This window comes from Panthera pardus, unplaced genomic scaffold (assembly GCF_024362965.1).
Source record: "Panthera pardus isolate Hobbes unplaced genomic scaffold, ASM2436296v1 HiC_scaffold_2, whole genome shotgun sequence".
Lineage (NCBI taxonomy): Eukaryota > Metazoa > Chordata > Mammalia > Carnivora > Felidae > Panthera > Panthera pardus.
In genome coordinates, this window is record NW_026526765.1 from 88,986,860 (window position 1) to 89,001,358 (window position 14,499).

Sequence of the window (14,499 nt, forward strand, 5' to 3'; positions counted from 1 at the left end):
CAAAGATACCACAAGCTGCAAGCCAGCATCTCTCATGAACTTAGACACAAAAATTCTCAAACAAATCAACAACCTAAATCCAGCAATATGTGAAAACATTACACATCCAAACCACATGCAATTTATTCCATGTTTGCAAGGCTGGTTCAACATTAGAACAAAAAAAAAAAAAAAAAAAAAAAATCAGCGTAATCTCCAATATCAACAAACTAAAGAAAAAAATCCTATCATATAAATTGAGTCAGAAAAAGAATTTGACAAAATCCAGCATCCATTCAAAATAAAAACTCTCAATAAAACTAGGCAGACAGGTGACCTACCTTGACTTGATAGAGGATCTACCCAGCTACACCCCCCAAAAACCTATACTTAACATCATATGTGGGCTGCCTGGGTGGCTCAGTCAGTTAAGCATCCAACTTTGGCTGAGGTCATGATCTCATGGTTCACGAGTCCCAGCACAGCATCAGGCTCTGTGCTGACAGCTCAGAGCCTGGAGCCTGCTGCGGATTCTGTGTCTCCCTCTCTCTCTGCCCCTCTCCCACTTGCGCTCTCTCTCAAAAATAAGTATTTAAAAAAAACATACTTAATGATGAAATACTAAATGCTTTCCACCTAAGGCAAGGAACAAAGCAAGGATGTCTGCTCTCACCACTCCTAGTCAATACAGAACTGTAAGTTCTAGCCACCACAATAAGAAATAAAAGGTATACAGATGAGAAAGAAAGCTGTCCCTATTTGCAGTTGACATGTCTATGTAGAAAATTCCAAGGAATCTGTTAAAAAAAACCTCTAGACACTAAACGGTAATTTTAGCAAGGTCAAAGAGTACAGGAGCAATGCAAAAATCAATCTTATTTCTATGTATTAGTAATGAACATGTGGAAAATGAAATAAAAAACATAACAATATTCACAAAATTGCTCCAGAGAAAACAAAAAACATTATAATTAAGTATAAATTTAACAATTAGTATACATTAGGATTTGATATTACAAAACACTGATTAAAGAAATCAAGGAAGACCTAAAAAAATGAAGGCATGTCATTAAATATAGCAAAGATATCAATTCCCAAACTGATCTATAGGTTTAATACAATTCCTTTGAAAATCTCAGCAAAGTTTTTGTACAAGTGTGGACACGCTTTGGTCCAAATATGGATAAGCTTGTTATAAAATTTTTATGTAAAGACACAAGCCTTAGAATAACTAAACCATATTGAAAAGTGAGAGGAACAACTCTACCTGATACTAAGGTTTACTACACAGCTATAGTAATCAAGAGTGTGATATTAGCAGATAGAGACATATAAACGAAGAGAACTCAACAGAGAACCCAGTAGTAAAGCCACACATACATGGCCAATTGATTTTTTTTTTTTTAATTTTTTAACGTTTATTTATTTTTGAGACAGAGAGAGATAGAGCATGAACGGGGGAGGGTCACAGTGAAAGGGAGACACAGAATCTGAAACAGGCTCCAGGCTCTGAGCTGTCAGCACAGAGCCTGATGCGGGGCTCGAACCCACGGACCATGAGATCATGACCTGAGCTGAAGTCGGACGCTTAACCGACCAAGCCACCCAGGCGCCCCGCCAATTGATTTTTGACAAAAGTGCAAAACCACTTCAATAAAGGAAGGATATTTACCTTTCAACAAATGGTGCTGGAGCAACTAGATATCCATAGGCAAAACAGGAACCTCAATTTAAACATCTTATCTCTTATAAAAATGAAATCAAAATAGATCATGGACTTAACATTATATCATTAAACTATAAAACTTTTATAAAACATCATAGTAGAAAACTTTTGAGACCTAGGCTAGGTGAAGAGTTCTTACTTAGACTTGCCTCCAAAAGCACAACCTACAAAAGGAAATATTAATAAATGAAGTCTCCTCAAAATTAAAAACTTTTGGAGCACCTGGGTGGCTCAGTCGGTTAAGCATCTGACTTTTGATTTCGGCTCAGGTCATTTTCTCATGGTTCAGGAGTTCAAGCCTGATGAGAGCCTGTTTGGAATTCTCTCTCTCCCTTCCTCTGCCCCTCCTCTGCTTGCACTGTCTTAAAATAAATAAACTTTAAAAAAATTTAAAAACTTTTTCACATAGAAAGACCTTGTTAAAAGGAAAAAAAGACAAGCTACCGAACAGAAGAAAGTATTTGCACATAGCAGACAAATGACTAATATTTAGAATTCTCAAAACTCAACAATGAAACAACCCAATTTGGAAAATGGGCAAAAGGTATGAACAAACATTTCACCTAACAGGACATACAGATAGCAAGTTAGCATATGAAAAGATTTTTAACATCCTCAGCCATTAGAGAAATACAAATTACAACCAATGCACCCAGGTGGCTCAGACTTCGGGCTCAGGTCATGAACTCATGGTTACTGAGTTCAAGCCCCACATCAGGCTCTCGGTCATCAGGGAGCCTCCCCAACCCCGCCCCGCTTCAGATCCTCTATCCCCACATTCTCAAAAAAAAACCAAACAACAACAACAAAAACAAAAACAAACAAAAAAAAAAAATAGTGAGATCACTAAACACCTATGAGAATACCTAAAATAAAAAATTATGACCATATCAAATGTTGGTGAAGATATAGAGAATCTGCGTCATTCATACATTGCTGGTCAGAATGTAAACTGATACACCCACTCTAGAAAACAGATCTGCAGTTTCTCATAAAACTGAACATGCAATTACCACACAATCCAGCCAAGTGCACTCATGAAAACTTTTTTTTCATGTGAAAACATAAACACAAATGTTCATAGCAGCTTTTTTTCCCTAATAATCAAAACTGGAAATAATCCAAATGTTCTCCAAAGGGTGAATGGCTAAACTGTCCTACATCCATACTATGAAATACTCCTCAGCAAACAAAAAGGAACAAAATATTGATACATGCAACACCTTGAGTGAATCTTGAGGGAATTATGTTGAAAAACAAATGCCAGTCCTAAAAGGTTACATGCTATATGATTCCACCTGTACAACGTAGTTTTTTTGTGTTTTGTTTCTTTGTTTGATAATATTTTTGAAGCAACAAAAGGAAAAACAGACTAGTGGCTGCCAGGAATTAGAGATGAGGGAGAGGAGGAAGTAGGTGAGCTTGGTTATAAAAAGGCAGCACAAAGAACCCGGGTGGTGATGAAAATGTTCTTTATATTTACTGAGGTGATGGTTACACAAATCTACATATGTGATAAAACTGCACACAACTAAATGCACACTAAACATATAAGACACACACATGACTGTATGCCAAGCCAACGAAATCAACGTCAATTTCCTAGTTGTCATACCAGATGTTGCCACTAAGGAAAAATGGTGAAGGACACATACTTTGTATTATTTCTTCCAACTAAATGTGAAATTACACAATTACCTCAAAATTAAAAGTTTAATTTTAAAATCTGAGAGATAAATCAATAGGCAGACAGATAGACATAGATGGAGAAGAGACATGGTCTATTATACAAGCGTTTTAGCTGTGAATGCAGTCTAGCAGGTTGAACCTACAAAGAGACTTAAGAGTTGAGAGAGATCTCTAGGTCTCTCCCTTAAGCTTCAGACAGATACGTAGGAGAAAGACAATTTCAAAAGTAACACTGAAAGAGCTTCCAGTTAGTGAACACATGGAGGTGGGAGAGTGGTTTGAGGAGTGGAATACCCCATGACAGCACAGAAGCTGTACCCTTTTCTACATAACTTGTCCCAGGATTCTCTTCCATTTGACTGTTCCTGAGTTATATCTTTTGTAATAAACTGAGAATCTAGCTTGATAAACACTGAGCAGGTATTTATCTTATTGACATCCAGACAAAATAATAATAATAATATGCACGTATACATACATGAAAAAGTAACACTGAATAATACAACAATGAACACAGAGTGAATACAGAAATTTTGCTGGAGTAATGTCTCCCCCACAGGATTTTCCCTGGCTACCACTCATGGTCATATGTAGGATCTTTTCACACTATAATAATCAGACATGCATTTAAATAATTTTTCCATCTTTCAACACAGGGTAGACCTCACTAACACATAAGAAAAGAAGGTAAAGTATAAGGGAAGTTTTTCTTTTCTACAGTGAAAGATAGGAATAAAAAAAAAAAAAAATGAGGACCTTATTTCTCAAGTAGTAAATGTGCATCTAATCTGCTCCAAAATCACCCAAAGCCATTTTTAAAGAGGCAGGGTTATCTAGTGTATCCTATCAGTCAGCTTGCACTGCCTTCACAAAATACCACAGACTGAATTGCTTAAATAACAAAAACTTATTTTCTCATAGTTCTGGAGGCTGAGTCCAAGTTAAAGTGAAAACAGAGGTGCTTTCTAATCAGGCCACTCTCCTTGGCTTCAGATGGCCACCTTCTCACTGTGAATTCACATGTGCTTTTCTCTGTGCATGTGCATTGCTGGTATCTCTTCCCCTTCTTATAAGGTCCAACAGGATTATGGACGCACCATTATGACCTCATTTAATCTTAATTACCTCTTTAAAGGCCCTATACATAAATCACCACATGGGGGTTAGGGCTTCAACCCTAGGAGTTTTAATGGGACACAATTCAGTCCATAATACTCAGTGACCAGCCAGCCTTTAAGTATATGTTTTCTATGAGTGTGCATAGTGCGTATTATACTTAATGGAAGGAGGCAAGACAAAGGAAAAAGTATAATATTTGTATTAGAATTCCATCACTCAGTTTTCTGAACACTAAAAATGAGAAGAATATCTATTCTCATTGTGTAGCTGTGAGAGTTAAACAAAATAATCTATGTAAAGTGCCCAGCAAAGAGTAAAGGACTAGTCAATCCTGGGCCTCTACCTTCCTCCCCCCACCCAAATTCATTATAAATATTTCTCAAATCTAAACATATCTGAAAAATTATGGGAACTGGATTCTGTGCCAGTTCTGCCACTACCTAGCTATGTGACTTTAACCAAACCACTCTAGTTCTGCATATGGGCTGTCTGCCAGTCTGCTTCTGCATCTCGGCAAATGAGAGTTTCATCTACCACTTAAACACTATGTATCTATGAATACCACTTTTATGATTATAATATCAAATAAACAATACTACAAAAACTATTCAAACTTTCTGTAAAACTCCACTAAGAGGATTACAGTATGAAATTTCAATTTATTCGTTCAGATACTTTCATTCTTTAAATCCTTCCACAACTATCTCCTAATTTGAAAAATGTATCTGTACCACACATCTTTAAGATTAATTTCTCATCTTATGTCTCTGTCATTAATGCCTCATCTCTCAAGTAGACTGTACATTCTTTTATATTTCTGCCCCCTAAAATGTTCATTGTTTTATTCACAAAAATCACTGAAATGCCTAAAATTATGCCCCAAATCCTGTTGAGATAATGATTAGACATAGGGAGAAGTTACCAGTAAATTGTATCTGATAACTGTTTCTAACTTAGCCCACAATTGAAATGTACTGCAGGTGATTTCAAGATGATACACCTACCATACATACACTGAACATTCAAACAATGAGTGATAATAGCATCCATTCTCCATAACTTGCTTTAAAATTAAGATAATGGTGGTCAGAAGCAAAATCTACTTACTGTGAGGCTATCTGAATCATTTAATGAAAGACAATTTACCACGTCAAGCCTAAGGGAAGAATTTTTAAGTAGTTGCCCTTTCTCCCACTTCATCCCTCACCACTCCTATCCTAGTATTATCTATATTACATGTAAATGAGTAACATAGGAAGTAGGCTGTTACTTTGATGCCCTCAACAAATCTCACCTTCCGGTAGTGATGCAGTCCCACCCATACTAACTCTAAACTGGGTCATGTTTATTAGCACTGGCCATTGGAACATCAGCAAACACTGAAGAACACAGAGACTTGATACGTGTTGGCACAATGAGGCTTGCCCTCTTGACATGCTCCCTCGCAAAACCCAGCGGCCATGTTGTAGAGAAGCTCAAGCTAATTAAGGGGGAAGGCTGAATGAAGGGTATACAAGGAGAGAGGCAGCCATAGTCCCGGCTATCCATCAGCTGTTCCAGCCGTCCCAGCTAAGGCATCATTAAGAAGCCACCTTCGATATGATAGCCAACAAATGACACACGCAGCAGTCCCCATCAAGCCTTGCCAACTTTAGAATCAAGAACAGATAAACATTTAGTTTTGGAGTGAAGCAATATATAACTAAACCAACACATGTAAGCCAATTAGAACATTTCTTGTTAGGTAGTAAGCAACCAAAAAATGTCAGCAGTAATAACAGTTATTATTAATACTGTCATAAGTCCCCCTCACCACTACCAAGGTATTGTTTTTGGGTATTAGAGCTGCTCTTAAAAGCAGTCTGTCAACCCCCTAAAGGCCAGTAAAAAGACAAGAGTAAAGGAACCAGAAAGGCCTGCATTTTGCTTTCCCTTTCTTCTTCCTAATTTACAGCTGTGCTTTTTCTTTTTATCTCTGTCAATAATGCTTTCCTAATTTCCCCAAAGTACCTATCAATGACCCAAACCAATTCCAGCCTTTGGCCGTGCTCTGTATTCCCAGTAACTACAGACACCTCCTTCAATCTCCTTCCAGACCACAGGTAAGTAATTAAGAGTTCAGTAGGACAGACTCTTCTCTTGGGGCCAAAAGTTTATACTCATTTAACCTTTAAGTCTTTTTTATCTGATATAATCATTAGGCAAAGAGAGTGGGGACCAAAAAGGTCATGTTTAGAAAATAAATTGAGCAGCCGGGATAACATACTTGCTACTTTTCCTCAAAGACTTACTGACCCTAATTATATAAATTTCTTATTCTTTTAAAGCCCATGACTCTTTGCTCATGCTTCGCTCATGATATTTATCTTAATCTAGCCTGAATCAGAGTAGTTGGTTTACTTAACTTCCTACTAGATCTATAACTGCCCAGAAAGAGAGACTTGAGAAAAAGGCATCCAACTCATTTTTTTATCTCTTAAATTAAGCACCTACTACACTGCTCTACTATTCATACAAATATTGTAAAAAATATCCGGGTCCTCGTCAGCAACCGCTCTGTACCTAACTAATCTCTGCAATTCTCACCCCTACGTTTATTAAGAAAAAATGACTCACCCATGGTTATAATGCAATTAGTGACAAAGTTAATAAATACTACATGTCCTAACATTAACCTCTAATAATTATTTGGCTTAATTATGATTTTATTTTTGTAGAGATGGATTTTTTTTTAAAGAAAAGAAAGGTACCACTTAACATTCCTTATTTCCTCTTCCTTCAAGTTTCAGGGTTGACAAGCCGGCATATTAGGTCCAAGGAAAGATCTATGCCACATGCCAGGCACATAATCCCAAAGGCAAAGCAAGCCTCATAGAGACTACCGCAAACTAGAGCTCAGAATTCACCTAAAAGGGGCAACCATTACTCAGCTCTGGCAATCTGCTCTCAAACAGGAACAGCAACTAGGGAGCCCCAAATCCTGTGATTTTGGAAGTGTGCTAGAAACTAACACTTCTTAAATGTGACGTCTTCCTATTTTTTACATGGTAGCAACTACTTACTAAATGTTCCAACTACACCAAAAGCACGCAATATAGATCTGTGGACTGGATTCATTCCAAGGGCATCCTGCTACTGCAGGTGACAGTTTAAAATCTCTACATGTAGGGGGTGCTGGGTGGCCCAGTCAGTTAACCATTAGTTAACCATTAAACTCCTGATTTTTTGGCTCAGGTCATGAGTCCTTAGATTGAGCCCTGCTTCAGGGCACGAGGCCTGCTTAAGATTCTCTCTCTCTGGGGTGCTTGGTGGCTCAGCCAGTTGAGCATCTGACTTCAGCTCAGGTCATGATCTCACAGTTCATGAGTTTGAGCCCCAAGTCAGAGCTGACAGCTCAGGGCCTGGAGCCTGCTTCTGATTCTATGTCCCCATCACTCTCTGCCCCTCCCCCACTTGTGATCTGTCTGTCCCTCTCTCTCAAAAATAAACAAACATTAAAAAAAATTAAAAGAAAAAAGATTCTCCCTCTCTTTTGTCCCTTCCCTGTTCATGCGTGTGCATGCTCTTTCTCTGAAACACAAAATAAAAATTTAAGAAGTCTCTACATAAAATTGAAGGTGGACTAAGGGAACAATGCTCCTTTACTGTCACCCCTTACCTCTAGAGAAGAGGCAAAAAATAACCAAGGCCACTAAGAGCAGGTCATAAAATCATAAGCCCTACCAGTGACAAACTCCTTTAACTTTTCTCTCTCTTGAAAAGGAAATCTGTTAGTTTTAGATAGAGCACCTTCTATAGCATAAAAATACACAGGGAGAATTTCATTGCTTTTTAATTGTTTTTTCCTCAAAACTTGTGAAAACAAAATATTCAAATAAATGTAATAGTTAAAATTATACAAACTTCTCCAGCCTTACCCCAACTTATGTAAATGCTCAGTAATACACATGAGACAATGATTCACCATGCACAGAAAAACAAGGTACAAAATATGAATGGCATTAATATATTTGTACTTATCTATCTACATATTGTCATTTGACTCTCTTGCGACCAACAGCACCAAACTAGCTGGATACACGGTTGAATACTGTGACCAGGGAATCCTACTCTAACAAACTACTATGGACTCAAACCTATGACCCGAACCTCCTTAATATCATGCTATCCAATAACTAAGGTGACCAGTCACTAGTAAACAAATATTAATTTAATCCAAGAATATTTCTTCAATAGCTTTATAAAAGATTTGACATTATTTAACCAAATCATTAAAGTTTTTGTTTCAATTTAAAATAGAACTTTATAGAAAAGACCTGAACTTCATCTCCAAACCTACTTAACCTATTGGAAGCCTTAAGGAGTCATAATTTTTAGGGATGCCTGGATAGTTCAGTTGGTTAAGCGTCCAACTTCAGCTCAGGTCATGATCTCACAGTTTGCTCTGCTCTCAGCACAGAGCCCACTTAGGATCCTCTGCCCCCCTCTCTGCCCCTCTCTCTCAAAAACAAACATTAAAAAAAAAAGTCATAATTTTTAAAATAATTAATCATGGTAGATAGGCCTTTGGAGTTCAAACCATTCTCTAAAGTAACGATTAGTGAGGGTGTCCCTGTACCAACAGAATTAGTAGGCAATTTAATGACAATAAAATAATATTACTGTTATTTAGGGATACTACTTATTGAACACTTACTATGCGCCAGGCACTATGCTGAAAACTTCTGGGTTCTCATTAAACCTTAAAGATGACCATATGATGGAGGTACCATTATTATCCCTATTTTACAGGTGGGGAAACTAACCTTTCCAAGATCACACAGCTATAAGTGGCAGAGTCAGGATTCCAACCCAAATCTTGTCTAACTTCAGAATTTGCACGCTTAACCACTACACTGTATTGCCTCCAGTGACTCTGGGCTGATATCTAAGATAAAGAAAAGAGGGAAATTTGTACTTCTCAGTGACAAATTTAAAAAACATAGGAGAAATGGAGGATACTTTTTAGAACATGAACATTTCTCAATAGTCATACAAATATTTTTATTCCAAAATACATACTAATAATGATGGAAATCTCACACAATGGACTTCTCACAAACACAAATTTTCCTAAGTACTCATTCATGTTTATTATTATCAATTTAATGGGAACACTATATTATTTTCTACGCAATTTTGCCGTGAAACTAAAACTGTTCTACAAAATTCTTTTTTAAAAAAATTTAGAATACACTGAACATGCCTAATGCAATTCCGTTATGAACACTAGCATAAGACAATATTCTTTCAGTATGCAAAGTTGCACTTTATTATAACTGCAGTGCTGAGCAATGTAGTGGGCACCTAAATATTTGATTCTTTCAAAAAGGCTTGGAGGTGTGTAAACAGTGCTGTAAAATTCAAATTTTTCACACTTCCAGAACACCTTCAGAAGTCTATAAAACAAAGACATAGTATGGCAAGTTGGAATAAAACCAAACAAAAAAATTAAATTCTCATTTAACAATATGAAAAGAATACAATACTGCTATATCGTGGCTGACATAAATAAGACTAATTTTACTTTTCCACCTTAAGTATCAAAAAAAAGTAGCCTGAAGTCAAAAATGGATTAGTATTACAGAATCTTTTTCTAATTCATTTTTTAAGTCCCTTCCAAATCCTCCAAAGCTTATCCAAAACAAACAAACCTTTCAATTGTCCATAGTGAATGTCAACATACGAACCAAATCTTTTTTTTCTGATACACTAAGGGTGTCAAAATCTAAAGGTCAATTAATACTTACTTGAGTGATCTATATAAAAACAGTTTTGCCATCATTAACCACTTTTTATTTATTTACTACCATCAACATTTTCCTCCCATCAAGGTCCACCTTTATAAATACATACCTATGTTCGCTGACGAAGGGAAACGTACTCACTATTTGAAAAAGCCATTTGCCCTATGTGTTCAGCAATATTCTGTCAAAACTAATTGTCAAATATAACACTGTACTGGTCACCAACAAAGTGTTGAAGAGAAGCACACTTTTAATTTTATTTTACTTCAAAACTGTACTTACAAAGTCTCAACTGTAAAAGATTACACTAATAATAAATGGGAATTCTTTAGCCTAAGTTACAGACGTTGTTGGAGGATAGGCCCTTAATCACACCTGTAATTCACAGAACCCTTTCCTTTCTCGCTGACCCACATCTTCATAAATGATGTGAAGACTGCTGCATCGCTATGCTTTCAATTGGCATAAATGGGGATTTGCAGTGCCACAGAAACAAAGCGTTCTGACCAATGGATGTTTCGAATGATTATCAGTACAAAACTCATTCAAATACTTGTATATTCAAAGCTTCTGACGAATAATCAGGCTTCACCAGGGAATACACACATAGGTTAATACAAACTCCGACTGCCTTGGCAGCTGCAAGCTCAGCTGAATCCCAGGACGCCACCTAAATTTGGAAGGGGCAGAACTATATCCGGTTCTCAATGGATACACATTTTCCCCATGCTTCTCATCTTAAAAACTTTACGTCTTCCCAGAGTAACAATAAACATACAAAGACGCCAGGGAGTATGCCCGCAGGGAAGATGAGTTATCAAATTAAATTCCTACGCGCGGAACCTGAAGCTTCAAAACTTTTCAGAACAAATCACAGCTGAAAGAACGAGGTAGGTTTTCCCACTTCTTTCCAGGAGCCAGCTTCCCCAGTCCCTGAACAGCTGTCCTGACTTACTGGTTAGTTGGAGGAGCAGTCAACGGGATGGCGACCTCTTCTTCCTCGTATTCTGGTCCATCCAGAGAGTCACCTTCGTCCACCGTTCCCAGGCCGGCGCCCAAAGGGGGCAGCTGAGGAGGCGGCGGCAGAGGAGGGAATCCGCCGCCTGCCCCGAAGGTCTCAGCAGGCAACGAAGTGGTCCCCTTGGCGAGACCCATCTCTCCTCCAAGTCCGGCAGCGGCGCCAGCCACGCCAGCGGCAGCACCTCCCCCTGACAGTCCGGCTCCCCCCATTGCCCCCGCCACAGACCCGGCTCCCAGGAACCCTGACCCCAAAGCGGCTCCGCCAGCCAGGTTCCCGGCTACTCCGGTCTCCGCCAGCCCAGGATAGGGTACGGCAGCCACAGGCAGAGCCGCGGGTATCTTCACCCTACATACTGCCGGATAGGCACTCGAGCCCGCGGCTGCGCCGCCTCCTGCTGCCCCGGCGGTCACCGGGCCGCCCTCCTCACTGCCGGCCTCGGCCGCCATCATGTTGAAGCCCGATCTACTCTGCCCTACCCAGCTCGCCCGGGAGCCCCGGGGGCCACCAGGCCCGGGCTCCGAGCCGCCCCACCCAGGCGCGTCCCCCCTTCAGCTCCCCAGGCGGAGGAAACAACAACAAAAGGAGAGAGCCCGCCGCCGCGCCCCCTCCTCGGGCCACAGCCCCGGCTCCGGAGCTGCCCGGGTTACGGGAAGCGAAGTGGGCAAAAAACTCAACGCCTGCACAAACGCCGCCCCAAGCCCTCACCTTACACACCCACACTCACACACACACACACATGCACAGAAGTGAAAAACTTCCTGGCTGCACTAAAGAGGAAGGGAAGCACAGAGGAAGCGGCTGGGGCGGCTGCCGCTCCTTCAGCCACCGCCGCCACCGCCACCGCTTCTTCACCACCCTAGTTCCGGCCACCCCCACCGCAGCCACCGCCGGTGCCGCTGCTGGGGCTGGGGCCACTGCAGCCGCTTCATCCTCCACCGGGCTGGAGATGGGAGGGGTGGGGAGCCAAGAGGAAGGGGGGCGGGGTAGCGGGGAAATCGACTGAACTGCTCCCAACCTGGAGTGCTCAGTGAAACCGACTAGAGAGAAAGGAAGGCGGGGCACCAGTGGAGGAGCCGAGGGAAGGAAGGGCGGGGGAGGAGGGCGAGGGCAACTTCTGCGCAGGCGCGTTCCTGGCGCGGGGGTGGGGGCGCTGGGACTGGAGGGAGGAAAAGGAAGCGTCGGGAGGGAAGGAAGCGGCGGGGACGCGCGGTGCGCGGCCGTGCTCACTGTTTCGCTGTGGTACGAGCGTGTGGTGGTGTGGCCGTTTCTCCCGTGGGTGTTGCCGGCGGCAGGGCGCGCCTGCCTCTCTGGGTTTTGTTTGATGGGCGGAGGGGAGGAGTGGGTACCCGAGCACGCGGCCGTGCTGCACTGTGAAAGCAGGAGAGAAAGGAGGGACCAGGAGGGGTGGAGAGGAAGGAACCGAGGAAAAGGGAAAGGAAGATGCCGCGAAGCCAGTTCTCTGCTTCCTGAGTGCTAGAAAAAAACACCTTTACCCAGCTGTGCAGAAACCGGACGCGAAGCCCGGGGATGAGGGATTGCTTCGAAGTTCGAGGCATTGCTATTGTTTTTTTGTTTTCGTTGCATTCCATATTAAAAAATAAAATGAAATTTTAAACTACGTTCTGAAACTCAAACGAAATAGGGAAGTAATATGGGGTGACCTAAAAATTTTGGTGGAAATAATAGTTGTAAAGTGCGATTTCTGAGACTACACATTTTGTTTTGTTTCCCACAATCGCCATCTCCCCTGTCATACCTCTCTGTCTCTATTCCCGCCCAACACACACACCAGTGCCATCGCAGGTATGTTGGGTACTAATGTGGTGTGGAGAGGAGGGGTGACGTTCATTTGCGTGCAGAACACAGCGGGGCACGCTCCACAATGCACATGTGAAGCATAGAGAACCTTGAACCAGGCAAATACCAAGGTTCCAAAGTGCCATATACAATTATGCATAGCTTCAAAAATTATCAATAAACTGCTTTCTCACCCTAAATATAGCCAGAGATGGGGTTTGTTTTGTCTTTCATGCTGGACTATATATAAACTATCTCATGCATGCATATAGATGGAGGAATCATTACCATTGTTTGAAATCATAGTATGTGCAATTTGCCCTTTGGCAAATGATACTGTTTTGTTTTTTAATTCTCTCGGAAGGAATCCCACATTAAATACCTTTAAATATTGGTCTTTGAGATGGATGTTTTCTCTGCCAACGATGATCAAACCAAGAGAGAAGCACATAAGGAAGGGGATGGGTAGGAGCTATAACAGAGGCAAAAAGGAAAAGACCACTAAAAGAGGTGGCAAGGTATGCACAAGATATTTTCCTTTCCTATATAAGTTTGCATAAGCACTATTTGCCAAATCAGTGACTAAGTTGATTAGAAAGTAATCCTGAGGACTTCATTGTGCTTACCTCTTATACAGCATACCACTTGTGAGAGCAAAGATGGATTAGTCACCAAAGTGGTCTTAGACCAGCATTATCCTAGGAACTTGTTAGAAATACAAATTCTTGGCTCCATCCCAGACGCTCTGAATCAGAAATCACAGGAATCTTTTACTAGGCTCTCCAAGTTTACACATTTAAGAACCACTATACTATAGTATGCTAATCAAGAAGGAGGTATGCAATACCTAAAAAATGGTTCTGAAACAAAGAAGAATAGATGAGAAAGCCAACTCAATGCCATTCATTAGGTAGGTGGATAACAGAAATAGGTATTGTGTTGCTAAGCCCTGGACTATTCTAGAAAGGAGGTTGGGAAATGAGAAAATGCATAATGAAGTAATTCCGTAATACTTAATAATTTTGGTCCTACTTCTTACAGTGGCCTCCATGAGAACAGTTTTTCTTTTTCTTTTAAACTTAGACCCTCAAAGTAAGAAGAGAACTTCAAAGTGCATATTCCACCGACTGCCAACAAATTTTCATGTAGCCTGTGCTTGAAAGCCACAGTGAATTACCACTTCAGTCCTCCAACACTCTCACCCCAATTATCCACAGCAGCCTTTGAATGTAGGGCACTGGACTGGCAAGTTATGACCAGCTCTTGTTATCACAGATCTCTGAGTGCTCATACTTCTTCTATATGCGCCTAAGATTCCAAGTCAAGCTCACTATTCTAATTTGCAGAATTGTCTTCTTCCCCCTTTTGAAATTCTTTAGCAA

At 40.6% G+C, this 14,499-nt stretch overlaps 1 protein-coding gene across 1 annotated transcript in view; it reads right to left on the reverse strand.

The window, feature by feature from the left end:
- RASA1 (RAS p21 protein activator 1) overlaps positions 1–12,199 on the reverse strand; it is a 115,322-nt gene extending 103,123 nt beyond the window's left edge. Inside the window, exon 1 of the mRNA XM_019462830.2 lies at positions 11,255–12,199. Within this exon, the coding sequence (XP_019318375.1) occupies positions 11,255–11,769 (515 nt within the window). The 5' untranslated portion in view covers positions 11,770–12,199. The remainder of the gene's footprint in view (positions 1–11,254) is intronic.
- Positions 12,200–14,499: the final 2,300 nt, after the last annotated feature.